This window comes from Sciurus vulgaris, assembly GCF_902686455.1.
Source record: "Sciurus vulgaris genome assembly, chromosome: 1".
NCBI classification, from domain to species: domain Eukaryota; kingdom Metazoa; phylum Chordata; class Mammalia; order Rodentia; family Sciuridae; genus Sciurus; species Sciurus vulgaris.
In genome coordinates this window covers 71438766-71462972 of record NC_136461.1, presented here as the reverse complement: position 1 = coordinate 71462972, position 24207 = coordinate 71438766, and the positions used below count along the sequence as shown (strand labels likewise).

General features: G+C 34.8%; 1 protein-coding gene across 6 annotated transcripts in view; it reads left to right on the top strand.

The window, feature by feature from the left end:
- The window catches only part of TTLL7 (tubulin tyrosine ligase like 7), a 131881-nt gene extending 128546 nt beyond the window's left edge, over positions 1 to 3335 (top strand). For all 6 annotated transcript variants that reach the window (XM_079139605.1, XM_079139602.1, XM_079139603.1 and 3 more), the window contains one exon: positions 1130 to 3335. In XM_079139605.1, the coding sequence (XP_078995731.1) occupies positions 1130 to 1250 (121 nt within the window). In that variant the 3' untranslated portion in view covers positions 1251 to 3335. The remainder of the gene's footprint in view (positions 1 to 1129) is intronic.
- The last annotated feature ends 20872 nt before the right edge of the window (positions 3336 to 24207 follow it).

Below are 24207 nucleotides of genomic sequence, written 5' to 3'. Positions count from 1 at the left end.
ATGATACTGTCACCCAAGGATTCCGATGTCAAATGAAGAAAATAAAATGAATAATTTGATGTTCATTGTTTATTTCTAAAACCACTGCTAATGACCAGTCTCCTTCTGTTGCAACCTCTCCTCTTAGAAATTTCTCATAGAGATCTTTGTTTTGACTTTTTAGCATGTCCTGTCCTTTTACATTATTACTTGGACTTATACTTCAAATAGTGTTATTCATGAGGATTTCCCTGCTTGTTTCTCTCTAGACATGTAGTTTGGACTGGCATAATGCTAATCAAGGTTTTCATAGGAAAAGGGGTTATATGGGTGTATGATTTTCTTTGAAATTCCTAGTTTCCGAGTATATGAGTTTAAAAAAGGGGGGTGGGGACCATTTGTTGGCAATTATAACATGAATCGACATGAAATTTCTTATAGTCTTTGTCTCTCTGCTTATGAAGAGTCACACATTTTACTATATTAATAGTTTATTTACAGCATGCCCAATGGAAATGTTGTACAGTATATGCACTATATTGTCTTTCTAAAACCTGGAAAAATCACATGTTCTGAAATACATCTAGCTATGAGGTTTACACATAACCTGTAATGATAAGCACTATTTAGCCTAAGAATATAAAATTTATAATCTAATTATGAATGCTAATCTTTAACTTTTTCTTTGAGATTACCCTTAGCCATAATGCATCAATGATATATCTTAAATTATAATCAGTAGTTCCAGCTTCTTGAAACATAATTACTGTTAATATGGTTTGTCAAATTCTTACATCCCATCTTTTAAGACATACTTGGCTCCACATGTTACTTACAGGGACTGATGATGGATTCTAAATTAACAGGAGCCACATAAACAGTTTCATAGCATTTGAGTTCAATGATTATTTATGGGATATCTTGAGATAATAATATTATATGTTACATCTGTATTCGATTCTTTGAGTGAGGTTCTATGATCTTCTCTTACCCTGATCTTGGGGAGGAAATCTTTTTATGTGAATTGTACTGTTGGTTCAGTAACATATTTCATAGAGGATATATAAATTACTGAACACATAACCCTTTAGTGAGATATGTTAATACTGATTTGCTTGTAATAATCTAAATTTTTAACTGTCATTTGTAGGTATTTACTACCAGGAAGTACCCAATTCTTCATGAGAACACCAGTCTACAACACAAAATACAATTCTCCTGGAATGACACGCTCCAATATTTTGTTTACATCCCGATATGGCCATTCATGAAACTGAAAGGAAGATCATCATAGGTCATGCATAATAGCAATTATTTTACTGCCTCAAGTTGAACACACAAAGACAGTGACCATTAAGTGCTGTTTTATGTATATATGACATATATGTGTGGAAATATATGCACACATGCACTCAAATAGTATATATATATATTTATTTATTATAATACATGAAAGAAGAATTAGCAGAAAATTGAATATAAGATTTAACCTTTCTGGAAATATAATAAACCATGTTAAAATTGTTTACACAAATATGTGAATGTCTAGAATTTGCTAGGTTTATAATTCCTTCCTACTAGAAATGTTATTTTTCTGCAGAGATTATAAAACAGAATTGATCTTGAAGATCCCATTACAGTGTTAAATTATTTTCTAGATAATATGGCTTTTGACTTGAAAAAGCATTAATAGTATAATATGTTGTAGTTCTCTTACTCACAGTAATCATTTAAAATGAAACACAAAAGATTTAGAAGCCTGGTGTTGCTTGATGACAGGATTAAGTATAAAATGGGCTTACCATTAACATAGCACGTGTAAAGTACTAGAAAAAATCCAAACCTGATTTTCCTACATTTTTATTCCTCTGTGTGGGAATTTATCAACATGTAATAATGTACATTTTCAGTAAGGATCTGATAAGATCATATTATGGTCTAAAACAGAAGACAATCCATTGGGCTAACAATAAAATGTAATATAGTTTTTATCTTTACCTTTTATAGGGAATCACATAAAGGAACAGAAAATGATGGTAATGACAGAATTCTATGAGACTTTTGTGTCTCATAACATTCATTTTTATTTGGAAAGTATATCTTTGATGGGTAAACATATAGTTAAATACAATTCTTCTGCAGAAGTAGAAGAGCAAACATTTCAAAGTCATTTTGGTGTTAAAACATAATGCATCACATGTATTGTGTAATAAATCTCTCAATGTTGACTCCAGTTTACATTAAAAAGTCTAATATGGTAGTTTCTTATTGCACCATAGAAAATCTAAATGATTCTGAACAGAAAATTCTAGTAACCACATATTACTAATAATTGACATACCTTTAAGAGTTTTTTTTTTTAATACAATATGGAGTTTTCTTCCTGTCCATTGTTATGGATAAGTTTCATAGCAATTTACTTCCATTTCTTACTTACAGTTTCAAAACCAACAATGAGCTTTTAGTTTTCCACAAAATGTTAACAGTACTATCATTGAACTCCTTAGAAAGTGTAATATTCCTTTCAGAAATTTTATTGAAACTTCTTCAACCAATGGTTCTTCTCATAGATGCTAATTCATTTGCAAAATTCATGAATGTTTTACTTCTTTTTAATATCCTAAAATTTATTTCCAGTAAATCAAGAAACGACCTCACAGCAGGAGAACTGAGTAGGCAGATTGGCCTGGTTTAATTCAGAAACTGGATAGCTGGCAACCCAGAGTTGTAAGTTAGATAGACTGCTTTTAAGGCCATCTTCTGAGAGTTTTCGATTGAAATTATTTATTTCTTTCCTAAATTATTGCTCATTACTTCATTTTTTTTTGACTACTTAGCACCCACATTCCAGTTGGGAATTTTCTTTGCTGAATGCATCCCAAATAATTAGTCATTGTCATTGTGAGAAAAGAGGACAAAATATTGGGATGAAGGAAATTCCTGAAGTATTTATGACTTATTTTGTGAATTCTCAAACATGGGATAGCTTTTCCAGAATAAATAATGTAAAATCTTATAAAATCATCACTATAAGAACGATCAACAAGTCAGTCATTTCATAGAATATTTTAAGTATTTTTTTTTTTTTAATCATGATTTGACCATGAAGGAGATACAACTTGCAGCGGCTGATAAATGCTGTCAACCCAGTTCATTGACCATTTTCATTATCTTAAGTCACAAATGGTCACTTAATTTGCAATAGTGCATGTTTTGGAAATTCTGTCTTTTGTCATACAAGAGTGCAATTTTTATTTAAAATAAAAAATGAAAATGCTCAATACTGGGAGGAACCCTTCCTCCAGAAACACACACACACACACACACACACACACACACACACACACACACACAAATTGAAAACTAGTAGTAAATTTAAAAGTATGTAACTACCCTGCTATTTGATGAACCAAATTTTACTTCTGTAGCTACTTACATCTGGCCTTATTTTGAGCACTAGAATTTTATTACCCACATTTGCCTTTTTATACCGATCTGCTTTGATATGATGAAGTTTTGAATAAAAGCCATTTGCTCATTGTTTATATATGCTACCTGGCATGCTGTGCACTCTGGCTGCTGTAGTGCTATTCCCTAATGAGCAACTAAGAGGAGAAGATGCAATAATGAACCATGAAGTCTCCAGAGGCCATAGAAATGCTTTAGAGGTATAAAATACCCTTAGTTTTTATTATAAATTTTTTATTCACAGAGTAAAAACATATCAGCATAAGTGTTAGTACAAATCCAACTCTTTCTTCTAGGAGAGAAAATAACTTTATCTGAAAAACTGTGAAAGCTATTCTCACCAGGGCTTTTAAAAAGGGAATTTGGTTTACTTACGATGGAAGCATATTTTCATTATGTTATAGAGAAAAACATACCCCTACTCATTGGGTAAATCTTAAGACTGGAATGCTATAAGATTGGTTTGATTTCCAGATTGCCTAGGGAAGAACCTTCTTATTTTAAATCATCAAATACAAACCCAGTCTGAGACTGCAAATTAGTTTTCACTCAAATAAACCAGCACTGTAGATTAGTTCCCATTTGCTTTATATACTATGTTGAAGGTACTATTGTTCTTCATATTTTGATTAACTTTACTAGCAACATTTTAATGCATTTCATTTATGGTAAGAATATAATGATGTTGTAACAGGATCAAGCATGGAAATGAAAATGGTAGCCTCTGTTTAGTATGTAGTTGATATTCCTGGTTACAGATAAAATGTCAGGATATGTACACAAATTTTATTATATGTCTATGTTAGGTCTAAATACACAAAAAGTTTCCACTAGTTCCTCATGTCCCAAATTAAAAAACCCAAACAACAAAAATCCCTTTCTTTTCATCTAATATTTATGAATAATTAGATGATATGGCTTCTAGCCATAAGAAAATGAGGGCATCCAACTAAGTGATGTCCAGCTGCCTGATTTACAGACATAAGACATTGTTTTCTTCTGAATTGGGGGGTAATTGGTTGCAAAGCAATAGGTAATTGATATATCCAAAAGCCCCTGAGTACTATTAGTTTGAGAATTTGTATATTAAAGAGATTATTATTGTGGTTTAACTGTGTAAATATTATCTTATTTTAATTTTATTTTTAACTTGAGAGTAGATGAGTATGGAATTTTATCTAACTTGAAATTTCAGATGTTTTAATACAAATAAATTCAAATGTTCTCTTCTTTAACATGTCAAAGTCATTCTGTGTAGAAATTCTCTTCAACATACAATATTCAGCCTTTTCAAAAGCACCAAAAAACTAGCTTCATAAATTTTATTTAATTTTCTGTAAAGCATTAATTCATTCTTAATTGTATATTCTTCAAAAATAATAGGAAATACCTCAGGAGTGACAGAAAATGCTTTCCATATTTGTTTTGCAATGCTAATTTACTTTTTGAGTTTTGGTTTACTTAATTCTAAGAGTTAATAAAAAATGTAACTATGTAATGAATTGTCTTCCTGTGACCTGATGATTTTTTAAATATATGCTCTTCTTTTTAAATTGAGAATTTGTTTTTGAGTCATGTTATCTAACTATTAGTTATCTAATTTTTTGGACTAATGTTAACTTAAAAATAAATTAAAATTTAGAAATATATTTATGATGAAAATTTTATGCCTTACATTACTTTCTGTTTCTCTTCTCCCTCTTATCTTGCTCCTTCTCTAAATTCCCTTTCAAGCTTTGAACTTTGCATGGACAAAGTCAAGAAAAGAGAAATCCTGCTTTTTAAACATTCATTTTCCTTGAATTTTATGGTGTGTTTTTGCCTAAGCAACAGTAAAATTCAGATCCAATATGTTATTGGATCAAGTCAGTTTGCTGAGATTTTTAGGAACCAGGTTGAAGTCTCTATGCCTAAAAAAGCATTAATTGCTGGATCCATACAAAGCAAGATACATGGCTACAAATAAGAGTCTTGCAACCAAAAGTTGGAATATTAAAACTTATTGCACTTTGAGACTGCTGCCATTTTTTGTCTGTCATAAATATGTATATAGTATATTGAAGGAAAATTACTCAAATAACATAGTCTGTATTTACTGGACTGTCTTACCTAAGAAGAGCTACAGAAAGCCTTCATTTTATCCCTACCTACTAACTTGAAAGCTATTGGTAAAAACATCATTCAATAAACTAATTATTATTAAATTAGTAAGAAGGCTTACCTTACAAAAGTAACCACATAATGTTGATATTTCTCTTTCAAAGGCTAACCAAAATTCCTTGTCCTGAGTTCATATGGTAATGACTATACATACTATAACATGTGATTAATGGATTTGCAGAAGATTCTGGGTTTGAGGATTAGCTTGAAAGCAATACATGTGCTAACACAAATCATTACTCAAATTATCCCCTTGTGCTTTAATACCTGTATATGAATACAAATAATGTCACAAAAAATATGCTTGAAATGTTAACACAGTATGCAATTAGCATTGCATTGTCATGCTCCAGCATGTGGTATCTGTATGGTGAAGTTATTTCAATTATTCAGATATGTTACTGTAATAAAAAAATGTTTAACATAAGAAAGCTACAGTATGTCATCAAATGCTTATTTCTGTTTCTCTCCCCACACACCTACCCCTCCTTTCTTTCTTTTTCTCGGTCTCTTACGCACACACACATACATACACTTTAGTAATAGAAATTGGTTTCAAATTAAGCTTTCAAGGTGATGAGATATATTTTCACAGTAATTTTTTGCTGCTGTACAGACAGCAATAGCACTGTCCAAAATAGTGCTACCTGCCATAAAAGTCAGGTCAAGTAAATAAAATGGGTGTGAACTCCTCTTTTGGTTAACTGGAAGCCAGATGGTTCTAAAATTTAGAAATTTCACTTTTATATCTTTCTAGAATTATGGATTATAGCAATGGTGTTAGTAATCTGATTAGAATTATGTCAGAATCTCTGGCATGAAGTTCATTATTTTCAGGAATTTATAATTTCATCATTTTTGAGATTTTACATACTAAGCCTCAAAAGGTAGCATGTCTTATTGACCCTCATACAATTGTGATTTAAGATAATTACATATAAGGAATTTTAAAATGTTTTCTTTCATTTATTTAGTTTTTACAATGCTGGGGATTGAAGTCGGGGCTTTGTGTATGGTAGGCAAGCCTTCTACCTCTATACCCCAACTCAGAATAGAAAGGAAGGAAGCACTTTAGATAAAAATCCTATCATGCTAGGGATATGGCATTCTATACCTGAGAGCTGAGCTATTTAAGAGGCTGGGGCAGGAGTCCAAGTTCAAGACCAGTTTGGGCAACTTATTAAGACCCTGACTCAAAATAAAAAGGCTAGGCACGTAGCTCATTGTTACAACACCTAATATGCACAGGTTGTGAGTTTAGTCCCTAGTACTGGAAAATAAATCCTATCATGTACAAGGTACTTTAATGCAATGCATGCCTTGCATTAACAGCCAGATAGTATAAATGATGACTTTTCAAAAAATGTATTTAAAAATTCACATAAACTTATAAAGTTAGAATATTCTATACAGACTTTAAAAGTTGGATTCTTTGATTTGTTTTCAGTGAAGCTACAGATGGGGTGCGTGGTTTGGCATCTCCCTATTTTACCAGATAATTAATATATTATCAAATATATATCAAATTACACATATAATCCATATTATAATTCCATTTAATTAAATGTCAAGTATTTTAAATTATAAAAATAAAACATTCTGACATAATTTCTAGTGTCAGAAAACTAAATATAGTGTCTTGAAAACAAAATGAACATATTGTTTTTTTGTAGACAGTAAGATATAGGCTTTTCTAGTTCCAAAAAGCCAAATGTCAAATGTTTTCACTGATATGTAGAAGCTAACCCACAATAAGAAGAGAGAGGGGAAGAATAGATATCCAGTGCATCAGGGGAATGAAGAGAAGGAAGAGGGCATAGGATAAGGAAAGACAGTGGAATGAGTCTGAAATAACTTCCCTATGTATACACATGGGTACACCATAGTGAATCCCACCATCATGTATGTTCGCAAGAATGGGGCCCTAACTAGAATAAGATATATTCCTTGCTTGTATAATTATATCAATAAGATATACATATTCTGTCAGGTGTAACTAAAAATAACCAATAAAAAAGGGTATAGGCTTTTAAAATAATATGGAAAAAGTTGGCTTTTAAGGCATACTCATTATGTATAAAGAGTATGGTGACAATAATGCCCGTTACCACAGTCAGGTAAATTTTGAAAATGCTGAGTGTAAAAATTGGATGTGTTTCTCTACTTTCAATACCTCTCAGAGTCTTTAGTATCTCAAGATGCATTGAGCATCCTGGAAGGGCTGAGTGGAGATGTAAAGCTCCATCATACAATGCTTGCCTCACTTGGCCTACATGAGGCCTTGGGTTTAATTCCCAGCACAGCAAAAACAAAAACACAAAAAACGAGTCTACAGAAAGTGACTAGAACATGCATCGATTTCTAATTTTGCCATGATATATTTATTGCAATGCATACCTCAAGATTAGTCTTCTATTGAACAAACTTTGGAAAATACCAAACTAAACCAATTCATTCCCTAATAAAGTAATTAAGGTGTAGAATGAATTATCAAAAATACATTTGGTGGCATAATAATGAACAATGAAAATTAAATTTAGGTCAAGAAATTTACAAGGACTTGTTACTTGAGAATTTGGTCATTTACAAAGGAATATTTGAACCAGGGTTTCAAGAGGAATGGCTTGAGGCCAGGAAGGCTAGCCATAGATAAATAACCATAATGGTAAACATGAATTATATTAGATACTTGTAACATGACTGTGATATGCAAAGTCATGTAAAACACTTAAGAATGTGGTTGGAATGTCATCTAAGACCTTATAAAAATATATTAATCATAATTATATGATAAAAGTTGGTCTTTAATGAAAATCTAAATTTACCATATCAGCATAAAAGAGGTTTGCATTATATTATGGAATATCTAGAAACACTTGACAGCCATCTGAAAATAGAGAAACAAAAATCTGTTTGTGGCCAACCCACAAAGATGGAATTTATTCAAATTTTATCATATTATTTGTGAGAGATGATATATATCATGTCAGACTTTTGTCTTTTTTTTTTTTTTTTTTTTTTTTAAAGCAACATGGTAGGACTTTGTAAGCCTTAATAAGTTTTGTCACACCCGGTTCTGTTTTATCCCAGGTAAAATATTGCCCTTTAAAAATATAGGACCTACCATTCATTATATAGAATGGTGCTTTAGTGATCTAAACTGTTTTATGCATTTTAAAAAAATACTGAGATTTCTGTAGACTGAGTAGCGTGTTTTCTATTACATACAATAGATATTTTTGAAATGTTACATTAATGCATCCTTCAATATTTTATATAGTAATGGAAACATGTGATGGAAATAAGAAAATTCCAACTTTTGTTCTAAGAATAGATGCAAATTGGACAACCCTTAAATATTAAATAAGCACTGTAGTGACAAAAACTTTCAAGGGCAACCACAAAACTATATACATTTCATCAAGCTTTGTTCTATTACAGCTCTGCTGTTGCTAGTGTTAGAATAAGATAATGTAAAAGATCAAGAGACATAAAATTAATTTTTTAAACCTGCAGCATGCTGTTAGCAGTAAAAATGTTACTATATCTGCATGTTCATAATATATCTGATTTAGAGGAAAAGCATATGATGGTGTATATGAAAAATCAAGAATATATAAACCTTAATACAATCTAAGAAAACACCATTTCAGCATATTACCTCATTCTCATTAAAATGATGAAAATGTGAATACAGAAAATCACTTAGTCCTTAGGCTAAAAATAGGTAGATCATCAAAACCTAATACCATTTCAGCTCAAATTGATATTTGTTCAGTAAATGTTCTACATCATAATATAAAAAGTACAAACGAAAACTCAAATTTGGGGAGAACTTGAAGGGGTTTTTAAAAATAAGCAAATTTAATTCTATTTTGACTTCCAAACTAAAGCAATAGACTTGTCATGAAACATTTCCTACAAATAAAAAATAAGTAGATTCTTCAGAAATTAGTTTGATTTTGTATTTTAGCCTCAGGCTTCTTGGCCAAATATTACTTATATTGGCTTTTTGAATTTTTTTCCTTCCATTTCTCAGCTTCTAAATTTCATCTCATTTAGCTACACATTTTCTCATGTGTTACTCTACAAATGCTAAGTAAATCTTGCTTATTTTGGCTGTTTTTACTAAAACATTGAATTCTTACATTTAAAAGAATCGATAGAAAAGACAAAAGTGATTATTTCTGAATTATGATTAAATTTTTTGACTTTTATTTTTTCTTAGCAATTTGGCTCAGTCATAGCGTCCTATTTCTCTGAGCTCAAGTAAATGGTTACAGCTTTTCTAAGTTCTGTGACTACTCAGAATCTCATGAAAGTTATACATCCTTGTAAACCACAAGAAACACACTTAAAGACCTGAAATATTCTAACGTTGATTTTGCTTCTTTCTACACATGCTAGAAATATTCACAGCAGTCTGCAGATCTGACCTGGATACCTAACTGTTAGCTGGAGGATTTCGATTTCTAAAAGGCTGCACAGAACCTAACACTTCACCAACTAATGCATAGGTTTAGGGAAAATCAAAACAAAGCTCCTTACAAAGATGGGAGTCTACTTTATTAGTGCTTAGTTTATTATTACTAGTCTATTTATTTTTCTTATGTAGTAGAAAATATTCTGGAATGGGAAGCAGAGGATGTAGGTTCCAATCCTGGTGTTGCTATGAACTAGCTGGGTTGGACAGGGTCTTTGTTTCCTAAAAATAAATACCACCGCGGTTTTTATAAGAGTTTCGTTGCTAGGAACATAGTAAGCAGTAGTCTTTGGAGTAATGTATTACAATTTCCTCATTGTATGTACAGAAACATCTCACCAATGATGATAACTGAGTTATCACTGGGTCAAAGAATAGGACTCAGGAAACGTGTTACCAGGTGGTAATCATTTTCATCATGCAGTAACAATGTTTTGGGTACAAACTAAATAGCGAACATTCTAGCTATCACTGGGGACACAAGATTCCATCTCTAAGGATCTCAAGCTCCTAGGGTCCGGTAGTATTTCCTGAGGGGATAGATGTAACAGTGCCCTCTCTTTGGTACTGAGGTTAGAGAGAAACCCTGTCCACTGGAGGGTGTTCTTGAAAGGCGTCTCATCCTCAACCACCTTCCCCTGGCAGAGCAGGGAGCCGGCCTTGCTGGTGCTTGGCTCCCACACTGGAGAGCTGGAGCGACTCAGCAGAGGGGTGAGTTGCTTGGCGTCACCATAGGCCTAAAATAGACCTGGAAGATGACTGCGCAGTGGAACCTACCACGAGGGCCAGCGCAGAAGGCGGGTTCGGCACCTACACTGCCAGTCCTCGGTCTCCTGAGGCACCCATGGGACTCCAGGGCAGCCCGGAATGGGGACGAGGACCACGGGGGTGGAAGAGGAGGAGGAGCTGAGTTCAATTCCAGACCTGTCCACGTCCTCCTTTCTGTTCAGGTGACTTCATACGCCACATCATGAAGTAAAAATCATGTAGCCTGGAATGTTTAGCTAAAATGAACCCCAAACTCCTAGATTTTGTTATTTCCAATAAAGCAAGACTGGGGTGGAAGAGCAGCTTCAGATGCCACAATGACTTGATTTTTCAACCCCTGGGAACCTTGGGCAAATGACTCTGTGAGCCTCAATTTCTTCAAGGTAGAGTAGGACTTTCCTACTCTTTTCCTTGTAGCATGGTGTGTATAAACGTCTGAGAGCCTACCTCCCAGTAAATGTCTGTTCTCACCACACGATGCCTTTCTCCACCATCCCCAGAGAAACAATTGTGTTGAAATATTTTAGAGCTCCCAACGCCAGTCTGGTATTCTCAGTTGTGCTCAGGGTTCTTCCATCACACATTTCCCAACCTTGCTGTCTGGTTCCTCCTCCTTGCAGGTAACATGTAAGTTGAGAACAGAGTGGGCAGGTAGTGTGGTGGTTGCATTCCCTAGAAAACTCATCTGTGGGTCGAGATCTCATTGTGTGAACAAAAGGAAGACCTGGGCCATTGTAAGAAGCTGTCTTCAGCATGTTCTTAGGAAATATTAAGCATAAACACCATAGAATTACCATGAACATGCTTTTTCTGGGAGTAAGAGAGATGATAAATGAAAGCTTTTAATTGGTTCTGATTTTACCCTGTAGGTCTTGATTAATGTAAAAGCAGTCAGTTGTTAGCACCATAAATACTAAGGCTACTTCCTGCTGAGCACTGTGCTCTGGGGGTATGAAGAGCTCATATACTGGGTGGGGAGACACATAATCGCTACTAAATGATACCTGCAGACAAGTAATAGATGAATACACTAGGCATTTGTGGGAATGTAGCAGAAATCTTAAGTATCCTGTGTGGGAAAGCTGAGAAAAGTAGAAGAGAGCACTTCCATGGGTCTTGACATATGCGCAGAATTTCAGCAGCAAAAAGGAAGGATCCAGACACAGGAAATATCAGAGCCAGGGGACTCAACTTACACAGGGGACTGAGAAGCTCAGCCTGTCTGAATATATTTTGGGGTGTGCTATGGTTTGAATGCAGTTTGTGTTGCAAGAGCTCACGTGCTAAAAGTTTGATGGCAGTGCTGTAAAGTGAAAAGGTGGAGGGACCTGAACGAGGCGGAGCCTAGTGGTCAGTGGAGTGCTGCTCTTCCAAGGGAGGAGGGATTCTTGGTTAATTCTGTGAGGAGCTTTATTTTTTCCTTCCTTCTCCCTCCCTCCCCCCTTTTCTTTCTTTCTTTCTTTCTTTCTTTCTTTCTTTCTTTCTTTCTTTCTTTCTTTCTTTCTTTCTTTCTTTCTTTCTTTCTTTCTTTCTTTCTTTCTCTCCTTCTCCTTCTTTTAATAAAAAGAGCAAGGCTGGCACTGCCTCTTGTTCTGGCTTCCTGTCTGGGGATGATGTCTGTCACATCACTCCTACAACCCCTGGCATCATACCATGAGGCCTTCAGGAGAACTGAACCAAAACCAGAACCAGGCTCTCAAACTCCAGAATGATGAGCTAAATAAAATTTTTTTCTCTATACAATTATCTAACTGGAGGTATTTCATTAAAGAGATGAAAAATAGAATAATACAGGGTGTGTGTGGATAGGTGTGTGATTGGGTCAAATCCCAAAGTCTTAGATGTCATGCTTTAGACTTTGGCTTTTACCCTTTACACAATGGAATCAATAAAACATTTTAAAACAAGTTGTGAGGAGATAGAGTCTTCATTTTATGGAATTGGCTATGTCAGCCTCTGTGGAGAAATTGGGGAAGACAGTTTGGCGGTGGCTAATTTCAAAAGAATAGTTAGGACACTGTAGCCAGAGTCCAGGTGGATAAAGAAGAGGCAGGGCAATAATGAAGCAGATTAAAAAAAATGAACCCTTCAACTTTTGGACCTATATTGTATGAAGAATAAAGGAGACAAGTCAAGGAACCATCTAAAAACATTTTTTTAATTAAAATTCTTATTTAGTGCAAAATACATGGTTAACTCTATTTAATATGTAGACTGAGATTTTCCTTTCAAAACTGTTTCTTGGCTGTGGTATGTGATTTCATTTTAACAGATGTGTTGAGTATCAGCTGTGTGTCAGGAACTATGCTAGCTAGCAAAGGAACAAATTATAAGATGACAGCCTCACTTTTCACTAGTTTGAATTCTAGTACAGAAAAAGTCATCTAAAATAATTGTTAAATATAACAACAATAAATAGCAGAAGTGTCTGTCAGGAATTCTAACACATGTTGCATTATTGGCAGCATGGAACTCCTTTGTATGGTGGGAGGGCCTGTCTCTAGTTCCGGGATGATGGTCCTCAGGCATCAGGAATGCTTGGTAATCAGTTGATCAGAAGACAGAATTGAATGTCTGCTATTGTAAAATATAAATAGGGGGCGCAGAGTAGAAAAAGGAAAAAAACAGGCTAAGATGGAGTTTTCTCTTTAGCAAGGATTCTGGGGATTTGTACAGTTTTGTCTTTAATCCAGAAGAGAAGTGTGCTATGCAGTTGCTATGAGGCTGGATTTAGGAACTAAACTGCCAGTCACATCATTTCCTGGTGATCTGACCTTCTGTATGTTAGTTAATTAATGCCCTGCTTCTCATTTTTCTTATCTGTGAAATGGGGATGATAATGATAATACCCATATGGTATTGATATAAATGTGTATTTGTGTATTTCTGAAGTCAATGAGATGAAGTCTCATTTTCATTACTTATGATAGGAACTTTCAAAATAACTATACTCAGAGGTCAGGTTTTTTACTTTATTAAATAAGTATCTTATTGATTTGGTGAAATTTTTAAAAAGTTATTTTTATTACATGGTTTCATAATAGATTCTGATCATCTGTTGTATTTAAAACTGACTCTCATGTATCTTCAACTTAATGACTTATAACATTGAAAATTACATTCCCATTGATTGTTCCTTGCCACATGATGATTCTTTCTTTCCATGTTACTGATATGATGATTTTTCTATCCTTCTGTCAATATTATAAATTATATCATCAGATATCTTTTATTATGCTGAGGTTTAAATGATAAACAGACAACTCTTGCTGATCAATGATTATGTTTTCTCTAACATCCCTTCATTTCAAATACACTTTTGTTATTGGTTTTCATTGTGAGGAAACATGTGCAAAGATGAATTTAAAAGCCTCTCTGCTTTCAATGGCTGGTACTGTTTATCAATTGCTCAGCTGTGCTGTCACTGTTAGTGACATTGTTGGAGCTATTTAGCTGAACTATCGCTCAATTAGTTTCTTTTCATTATTTATATGTAATAATTAATTAATTAATATTATATTCTTTTCAATAGAATAGTCACCTTGAGGTATAACATATTCAAGTGGGTCCTGGGGGCACAGGCAGAACTGGAATAATAATCAATCAAACTTTCCCTTGATAATCCTACACACACAGCGAGCTGTACCTAATACAAATGCAAGCTACCAGACCATGCATTACAAGTTCATTTCGAGGCCTTTGGCATATGTGGGCTGCAGGAGACTGTGATACTTTAGAAGTAATTTTCTTGTCTTGGGACAGGAGGTCCCAAGGTTTGAAATACTGTAGCAGTAGCTTTCTGAGGTTGTTCTCTAAATTTATGGGTGAACCTCCCTAGTGAAAGGAAGATTAAAACAGGTTCCCCAGTCTTACTTTCTAAAGTGTAACCCAGTGAGCACTTGAGGGGCTTGCCGTATGAAACATCATTTTCAAGTCTTTACCAAATAGACTTTTACTTACACCTTTTACATCTTCATTCCACCATCAAACATCCATGTCACCAGTCTCATATGTAAAATACAAAAGCGTACAGAACATTTTTTCACTTCCATTGAGTGTGATATTTTAGATAAGTTAAAAATTTCCTGAAGGTTACTCATACCTATTTTATGACTATAGAGAATTGGTTAAAAATGGGCTGGGCTCTGAAAAGACTTGATTTGGAAGAGAAGAAATAGGGATTGTGAATAGTTTCTATTCTGACAATAAAATGCTACATATTATTTGATTTGTAAGTATTTGAAAGAGGGGGAAAGATGCCCTTTTGTTTCAAGGTACTACATTGTATTAATTAGTATTTTTCATTTATACAATGTTTAGTATGTAGTGCCATCCCCTGAGAAATCCTTTATTCTGCATTTATAATCATTGCAGTTAGAACAATTTGTTAATTATGTACCAATTGTCATTGGTCAAAGAAAAAAGTTTTTATTGGCATATTCCTTGGCATTTCTAGTCTTGTGCTGGTAAATGTTTAACCATCAGTCTCTCTCTCTCTCTCTCTCCTCTCTCTCTCTCTCTCTTTCTCTCTCTCTCTCACACACACACACACACACAGAAAATTCTCATTTATAGTGTTTTTCCAATTTCGGTAGTGTAAATACTCCCACCATGACAGATTTCATCTGTCAAAATCATGTCACTGAACATGGAATTGGGAAGATAATGCTCAGTTAGCTCTTGCAAGCTGGTACCAGCTAGCTCCAGCATGCCACTGGTTCTGATATTAAAACTGGTTTTTGCAAAAAATTTTTTTACATGTTGGATTTCTGCTACCACTTATGTCTATCCAGTAACCTTTTCTTTTTTTAATGGATCATAATTTGTTTCTGCAAATACACAAGTGGATAGAGCACTTAGGAGACTCTGCCAATGTTTTCACCTTCTTTTAGTGCATCAGGTTTTCAAAGTCAAATTTCTTAAATAGTTAGTACCCTCCTGCTCTTCATTTTATTTGGTACTTTGCTTATTACAAAATGAAATTTCCTGGAGTCCATAAATGAAAACATTTGAGGTGTACTCCAACTGGCTTTTAATTCACATCAATTTAGAAACCCAGAATTATTTAAAGTAGTTCTAGCTGTTCTAAGGTTAGCAATTAGCACTCTAATTTGTGCAAATGGCACTGAAAATGCTGTATCAAAACAGACTGTTTCTCTTAACAAGAAAACCTTTCAAAGAAAAGTTTTAAAAAATCGGTGGTAGTCAATTTGAACAGTACTGCTTTTTCACCAAGAGAGAGCAACATAAGCACACTTAACAGAATTACATCCAAGTGGCCATTTTCCATTGTAGGCAGTAGCATCCTGTGCGTGCTTTATCCAGGAATCTATTACTTTACCTGCCTTTGAACTTGATGGATGAGGTGCAGTGATTAGTTAGGGTTATGGCAACTGATGGTGCATTGTTCAGATGTCATATTTTTGTCTTAAGATATTTTCTGTGCAAAATATGCTTCTTCATTGTGCTTTCACTTATGGTCCATGTTTATGAGTTTCTAAAAATCGACGTTGTTTTTCCTGTCAGAAATGGCTTTCAACAGGACACATTTTCTCCATCTGGTATAGCGAGGTTAAGAATAATCATAAGAGTTTTAAATGTGTGAATGGTGGATTTTTAATTTTTGTCTTGTTTTAAAACAATTAACATACATAATATCCAACTTTTAGAGAACTGGTATGAATGGAAATTTTTTAAAGATGATTTCAGAACTGCTAAATGTAATGACAGTTTGATGAATATAAACAGTTGACATTGGAATAAAATGGAAGTGTGAAGATTATACCACTAAATTTTGAACTTTAAAGAACTAATTATAATTAATTAGAAATTTTGCTAGATTTTGTGTCTTATAGTATTACCTTAATTATTATAAGGACACTGTTTCCACATGCAAGTTTTATCCATCAGTAAAACACAGTATCTTTAGGTTGCAGTAACTAAATATTAAAATTATATTGCTTCTATATAACAGCAGGAGTACCTGCAAAACATATCAGTTAAAACTCGATAAGGCCAAATCTTAAAAATGCCAGTAACAAATGATTTATTATATTATTAAACTCATGTTTTATGGATCTTTAGATACTTGTCAGCCTGGGGTAAGAGGAACATTTACCAAGGTGAGGGAAGAAAAAGAAGAAGAAAAAAGGTCATGATTACAAATAAATGCAATGGTTTCATGCTCTTAGGAAAGGCATTTTCATGTGATTTTAAATATAGAAAAATTTATGAATTACTTGAAATACATGTAAATTATTTTTGTTAAAAGATTTAATTTTAGAAGTCTTTATAGGAAGAAGTTGGTGGATTTTAAAAAATTCTGTGTAAATACTTGTATAATTTCTATAGCTTTCTGTTAGGCATTCAGACAGGCATGTGTTAGGGACTCAATGCCACAAGGAGGCATTTGCCCCATATATCCTTGCAGTCTTGTACAACTCATCTTATTCTTTCATACCTACTTTTGAAAACATAGACATTGTATCTAAAATCTCAGATCTAATTCTATACTGAAAGTAGTTATTTCAGATTATGACAAATTTCATGTATTCAGTGAACCTCCTGTTTTTTTTTTTTTTCATAATATTCCTGGATCATATATATATATCTTTATATCTGCAAAAAATGCCACTTTAAATATTATAACTTAATGACTCTACACATATATACATATATCTCACTTCAGGGTTCCTTTATAGAGGAAACTCTCTTAGTGAATAAAGACTCCCATAGTGAATAAAAATTGAATGAAATCTACTTTAAAGAACCATCAATCCGTCAATCAACCAATCAGTTAGCTAAACTAATATTTGTTGAGCACATACTATGTGTCAGGCACTCCTGTGAGTACTAGAGACACAAGGGTAAAAATATTTCAGCCAGTCAAAGCACATTCCACCAGAGCTCTGGGGTCCTGAAGTGATAGAGAATGGCCTGTGTAAGGAACAGAGAAAGGCCAGTGGGGCTGGTATGTGAGGAATCAGGGAGGGTGGTACAGTGAGGATGGAGAAGCAGCTACTCACATGAGACTTTCAAGATCATGGTGGGGAGTCGGATATTAATTCAGAAGAAACTGGTAATATTCACCACTCGCTACTTGGAGCTAAGGCTAAGAATTTAAAGTGAAGAGTCTCAAAAGAAGATGAATAAGATGACTAATCTGATTTTAGAATGCTAGACCTTCATAAAATAGGATACAGCTAATATGGTTGTAAAACTTGATTTCATTTTATATCTGTCCATTTCCTGATTTTTTTTAAAGAGTATTTGTTATTCCCAAATTAAATTGCATTATCCTGGTTCACTTACTACAAACATAAATGAAATCAGGTCATATCTAACAAAAATTATAGTGAGACTTTTGATATCAAACAGTGAGAAAAAAAGATGGATAAACTTATCCTTCTATTATTTATGAGGTTTACTATTCTCATTCTACTTCATAGGGATCAGTTTTGGGATAAAAATTCATTATATATTATATTATATATAATACATATATGTAATCATATTCATTATAATTATTATATTTATTATATACACATATATATGTATATATATATATATTTTTTTTTTTTTTTTTTTTCTTACCTGGGAGTTGGAAGTTGTCAACTCAGGAGATTTAGAACTTGATTTGTTTTCCTGTCAAGTTCTACAACATGTAAGTGGAGAAAAATTCCATAAGGTGTACATAAGTAAACATACATACAAATTTGACATGTAAAATTAAGGTTTAAGATAAAGGAATATAAGAATCTAACAAATCTAGCAAAATAAAATTTTACTTGACTTACTAAGAAAAAATGAAGGAGTTCAGGAAGTTTACATTTTCAAGTGGAGAGAGGGAGAGAGCCACAAAAAGAAAGAGACTTATGACATTCTGATGGCAAGCTATGTAGAGAGGCAGAGAGAAGCAGATTTTGCTCTCCAGCAGCAACACAGAGTATGAAAGCAAAGTTCAACTCACACACCCTACTTATCTAGATAAATTGAACAGAAGGAAAGAAGAGACCACCATATAAATACACTAAATAAAAAAGATTGTGAGCTTCTTAAAGGCAAAGGTCATTTCTCATTTATCTTTGTGTCTTCAGCTCCTAGCATGCCAAAGTAGTTTTTATTAAATATTTGTTAAAATGTTGAAAAACAGAAACAAATTTTTACTGAGCAATATCTCATTTTGTAGCCTATAAATGTACTTTGCAACTCTAGGCATGAATGGAATATATAAACTGTTTGTAATCATTTCTCCAAGGACTGTAAGAAGTTAACTGAATATTGAAGGTTTTCTGTCCATGCTTTAGCCTATGGACATGGAAAGTAATAGAAGGAAGCCACGATCTGACCTGTGGAGATCAGCACTGATAGGTTCTGAAATGCTCCATACAAATACATTTCAAAAGACCTCCTGAAAAATTTCTCTGTGGCTGAATGAAATGCCTGTGAATCTCTAGGGAATTGTGAAATGTGCTATGAAGTTTTCCCTTGGCCTGGTAAATTTTAAGTACAGCTGTGTCACTTAACAATGGGGATAAGTCCTGAGAAATGTGTGGTTAGATGATTTCACCATTGTGCAAACACCATGGAGTGTACTTACACAAATCGAGATGGCATAGCTTGCTACATACGTAGGCTCTGTGGTATAGCTACCATCATATATGTGGGCCATCATTGACAGAAACATCAATCAAACCAGGACTATTGTTTAGTTTTGAAAGTGGAATATTACCAAATTCAATATACAACAACTCCAAATGCTGGTGTTGATTTGACTTTGGGATTTCTTAAAACCATACCTCTTTCACATATTCTTTTTCATTTTGGTTTTCTTTTGATAAGACAAAGAATCTATTTGATATAACTTAGTTTCTAGAAAAGAGTATCTGTCATTGAACTGTTCTTAATGTGAGTCCAAGGAAAAAACTGGCTTAAAGCCCAGTTACCCTGGAAAGGTCATTTTCTCCCATGTTCAAGTTAAGGAGGAGGTTTTGTAGGTAGCTGTTGTGAACAACTTGGGGTATGTCAAATGGAATCTTACCACATTCTGTATTGTAAGGTTTTGTTTTTGTTGTTTTTTTCTTGTGGGTCTAGCCCCTGTTCAGGGTCTCAATGACTTCTTGCCCTAGTTGCCTTCTTACCTATTATTGTTTTTTCTCTTCCAGCCCTCTGAATCTGTGTGTGTGTGTGTGTGTGTGTGTGTGTGTGTGTGTGTGTGTGTGTTTGTGTGTGTCTGTGCTGCCACACAGGATAGAACCCAGGGCTTTTTGCTCATGCGAGGCCAGTAGTCTGCTACTGAGTCCCAGATACATGCCAAATCTTTATCTGGTCTTTCTAAATAGTGTTAAGTAGTGTTATGTCATAAACTTTATTCCCTGAATTTCTTTAACGCTTCACTCTTTTTATTCCTTGACCAATTCACCAAACTACACTTCTGAATTAAAAACAAAAAACAAAACCTTCTTTCTTGCAAAATAACTGAGTTCTTGCAAATAATTGCTTTAACTTTCACACTTTTGTCTTTGTTTTCAGTTTCATAAATCTACTTTAAATCTCCAAACTGAGCATCTCTTTTCTTTCTTTTTTTTTTCATTTTTGCAATAACAAGTCTGAGATTCCTGAGACAAAAGGTCATTCATTTTTATTTATTTATAATAAATAAACCACTGAGTTATATACCCAGCCCCCTTTATAAAAAATTTCCAGACAGGGTCTTGCTAAGTTCTATGGCCTTGAAAAACTGCTGAGGCTGGCTTTAACTTGTGATCCTCCTTGCCTCAGCCTCACCAGTCACTGGGATTATGGGTGTGTGCCACCACACCTGCTAAGACCATTTATTATTGAGTGTTAGGAACTCATCCAGATTTTGTGGAGTCTGTGGAGTTACTTGTGCTGGCAGAAGGGGCATCAGTAAAGCCAGCCTGTGCTCCCATCACTTGGTGTCACAGTGATGTTATTTTTCATGGAGTAAGTGCTGGAAGTCACCAGGCTTAGGGCTGCATTGATGATACGCCTTATGCGTGTGTTTGAGAATGTGGGGATCATGGGTTAGCCAAGTGCCCACATCAAGGAATTAGAGATCTCTGATGTACTCACAAATGGACCCTGTAAAAAAGTTAAGATTCCATCATATCAATGGCATGTAAATAGCCTGGAATAGTTAATAGATACTATAGGTAGCAACAGCTAAATGAAAATGCTTTGGCCTTTTTTCTCTGCTGTGACTCTAGAAAAGCCAGAGTTAATTGATGGAAGAGAGAGGGAGAATGAAGGAGCAGACCATGTCCAGCTTCTTTGCTGCAGAAGCCTGGATCACCTGGGGCTGAGCCCATGCTGTGGGAGAAGAGAAGCTTTGAATGAGATGTGTGATTAAAATTTTAAATTTAACAGAGACTTTTACTACCTGGAAGTGATTCATAATTACTGAAATGTAACTGACTTCTTTTTGTTGAAAATGACTGGAAAGCTAGGGAGCTGCCTGAAATGTCATGAAGGTATGGGAAAGGGGAATGTGACATATTGAAAGGCAGTAGTAGGAGGAAAACACAGCTGCTTCCTGTTTGTACTCATTATGTTCAGCCCTTTCAATAAATTGGTTATGCATCTATTGATTCTTATGTAGTCATACAGTGACTAATAGCTACCCACACTGCATCTCAATAGCATGAGAGCTAAAGGAGGAAGAATTATAGGTAGATATACCCAGGTTTCTCAGGCTACAGAAAGAGAGGAAGGAGCTCATCCATTCGTCTAGTGAGTCTATACCTACAATTTGTAGCTCTCTTCTTCTTTTACCTTCTCAAGTCCCAGGCTGAATCTTCTACTGTTCACTTTTTAACATCTTTCTCATTCTGTGTTTCCTGATTTCTTTTATCAAGTTCATCCTCACCATCACCTATGTGTGACCCTGCTCTTGACAGTTTTCAGCTTTGCCATTCGTGTGAAGAATTAAACCTTTAAATTCTGTCTTGGCAACGGCCTTCAAAAAAACTACTTCAGATTTCTCATTTGAAGCATTTATTAAGTTTTTCACAAATGTTGGAAGGCTGTAGATACAATGGATAGACAAGAAATGCTTCTTGTCTGTTAGTCCTTGTGGTTTATCAAGGGATGCATTTGTAAGCCCTTATAATTCAATGTGATGAATGAAAATAGTGGAGATAGGTACAGTGAAAGAGTCTTCTGATGGCAATGACTGCTCAGCAGATTGGAGAAGACTCTTCACAGGAGGGACATTTGAACAGGTCCTTTAAGGGTGAAATACAGAGAAATAAAAAGTAGGGGGAAAAGTAAACCAGGAAGAAACCAGCAAGCGAAGAGAACATTATTTGCAAAGGCCCAAAGACAATAAGAAATTCTAGTAGTTCTTGCAGTTGGAGCTAGAGTGAGGTGGGAAATGACAAGAGATGAGGCAAAAGATATTTTAACATTGTAGATTTTTTCTTTAGAATAAGTTCCAAGAAAAGTAGTGCTAGATGTCATTAATATTTGTGCTGGGGGTGGGAGGGGAATACAGGGCATTTCAACAGAGAGCACATGGTTTTAAGAAAGTGAGAGGATGTTTGTCTTTGTGTCTTTGTGTTGGGATGTGGGACAGATAAAGCAGGAATGATAGGTGTGGGCCAGACTTATTCGCCAAGTATACTATTTCTATTGTTAGGTGATGTGAAGTCCTACTTTGTAGGGCATTGAAGAGCATGCATACGTTTTAGAAACAATTCTAGCAATAATAAAAAAAGCAAGTCAGGAGGTTATTACAATTGTCCAGGTAAGAGGTAAGGAGGACCCAAAGTAGGTCAGTGTGAAGCATGGCAGGGGTCAGGGGAAAATGATATGAAATAAGGAAATAGTAAGAGAAGACTGAAAGTAGGCAGTGGCTTCCTACCTGCCTGAGTATCCAGATCACCTCTGGATAATTACAGCTGTATAGATTTAAAGTCTGTCCACCACCTGACTTAGAATCTTGAGGAATTTACACAAAGTCTTACACTTAGATTTGGAAACCATTGTACTAATTGGTCTGCCTTTCCCTTCTCAGGAGAGATTCTTCCTTTAACACCTAGTTTGGAGTCAGCTTAATCATTAGTTAATTGTGAGCTATAATCAACTACTATTAGATCTCCCCTATAAGTACTTTCTTTGCTTCCATGCCTTTCAGCTATTCCACTACCTTTTGGAACATTTCATCTCCTACTTCCCCATTTGTCCAATTCCTATACAACTTTGGAGAAGCACCCAAATTGAGCTGTGTCCTGAAACTTTTCCTACATGCCTCCTCCTTCTTACCTGGCTCCCACTCCCCTGTGAATGAAATTATAATCTTCTTTGGCACTGGGCCTTCCCTCAAACTTCCAGTCACTTCCTGTGTGAGTACATTTTGTCTGTTTAATTAAGCTGTGAACTTCTTGGGAAAGAAATTATGTCTGGCATATAGTAGGTTTTCAGTAGAGAATAAATAAGTGAACGCTGGTCATCAATTCCATTCATCTGGACCCAAGGTGAGGCAGAATATTATGACAGAAGGGAGTGGAGGAGGAAATCAGCTTAGGAGATGACAACCAAGAATCAGAGAGAGAGACAACTCCCCTCTCCATGGACAAAATATTAAACCCAAAGGCATACCTCAGTGATCCTCCTCCTCCAGTCACACCCTACCTGCCTACAGTTACCACCTAGCTTATCCATTTTAGGGGATTAATGCATCAATTAGGTTAAAGATCTTATAAACCAATGATTTTACTCTGAACTTTCTTGCATTGTCTCACACATGAACTTTTGTGGGATGCCTCATATATAAACCATAACACTCTGCTCCTGGCCCCCAAACATTCATGCCTGTTTCATAATGAAGAATACATTTAGTTCATTTTCAAGAGTTTCCATAGTCTTAACATTTCCAGGATTGCCTCAAAGTCTAAGTCCTAAGTCTCCTCTGAAACTCTGGGCAAACTCTCAGCATGAACCCCTAAAATCAAAAGCAAGTGACATATCCAACATATGAAGGCATAGAGTAAACATTTCCATTCTACAAGGGAGAAATACGGGCATAAAAATAAGGGATGGGACTAAAATAAGAATGAAATACAGCTGGGCAAATGAGTTCTGTAGCTCCACATCTTAACAGTGGAGGCATATGACATTTTGATGTTCTGTCTAAGGGGCTTGTATAATTCTACCACTATGGTTTTGCTGGTTAAATCCTACATGCTCTTGGCTTATCAATTCCTGCAGCTTTCCTCAGCAGACATTCCACATTATTGGCAGTTCTTAATGTCAGGCCTTTCCATTGCAACTTTGGTTTCCTCCTCACATCTCCATGCATCACCCTATCAGGGAAGCCTGCAGGGACT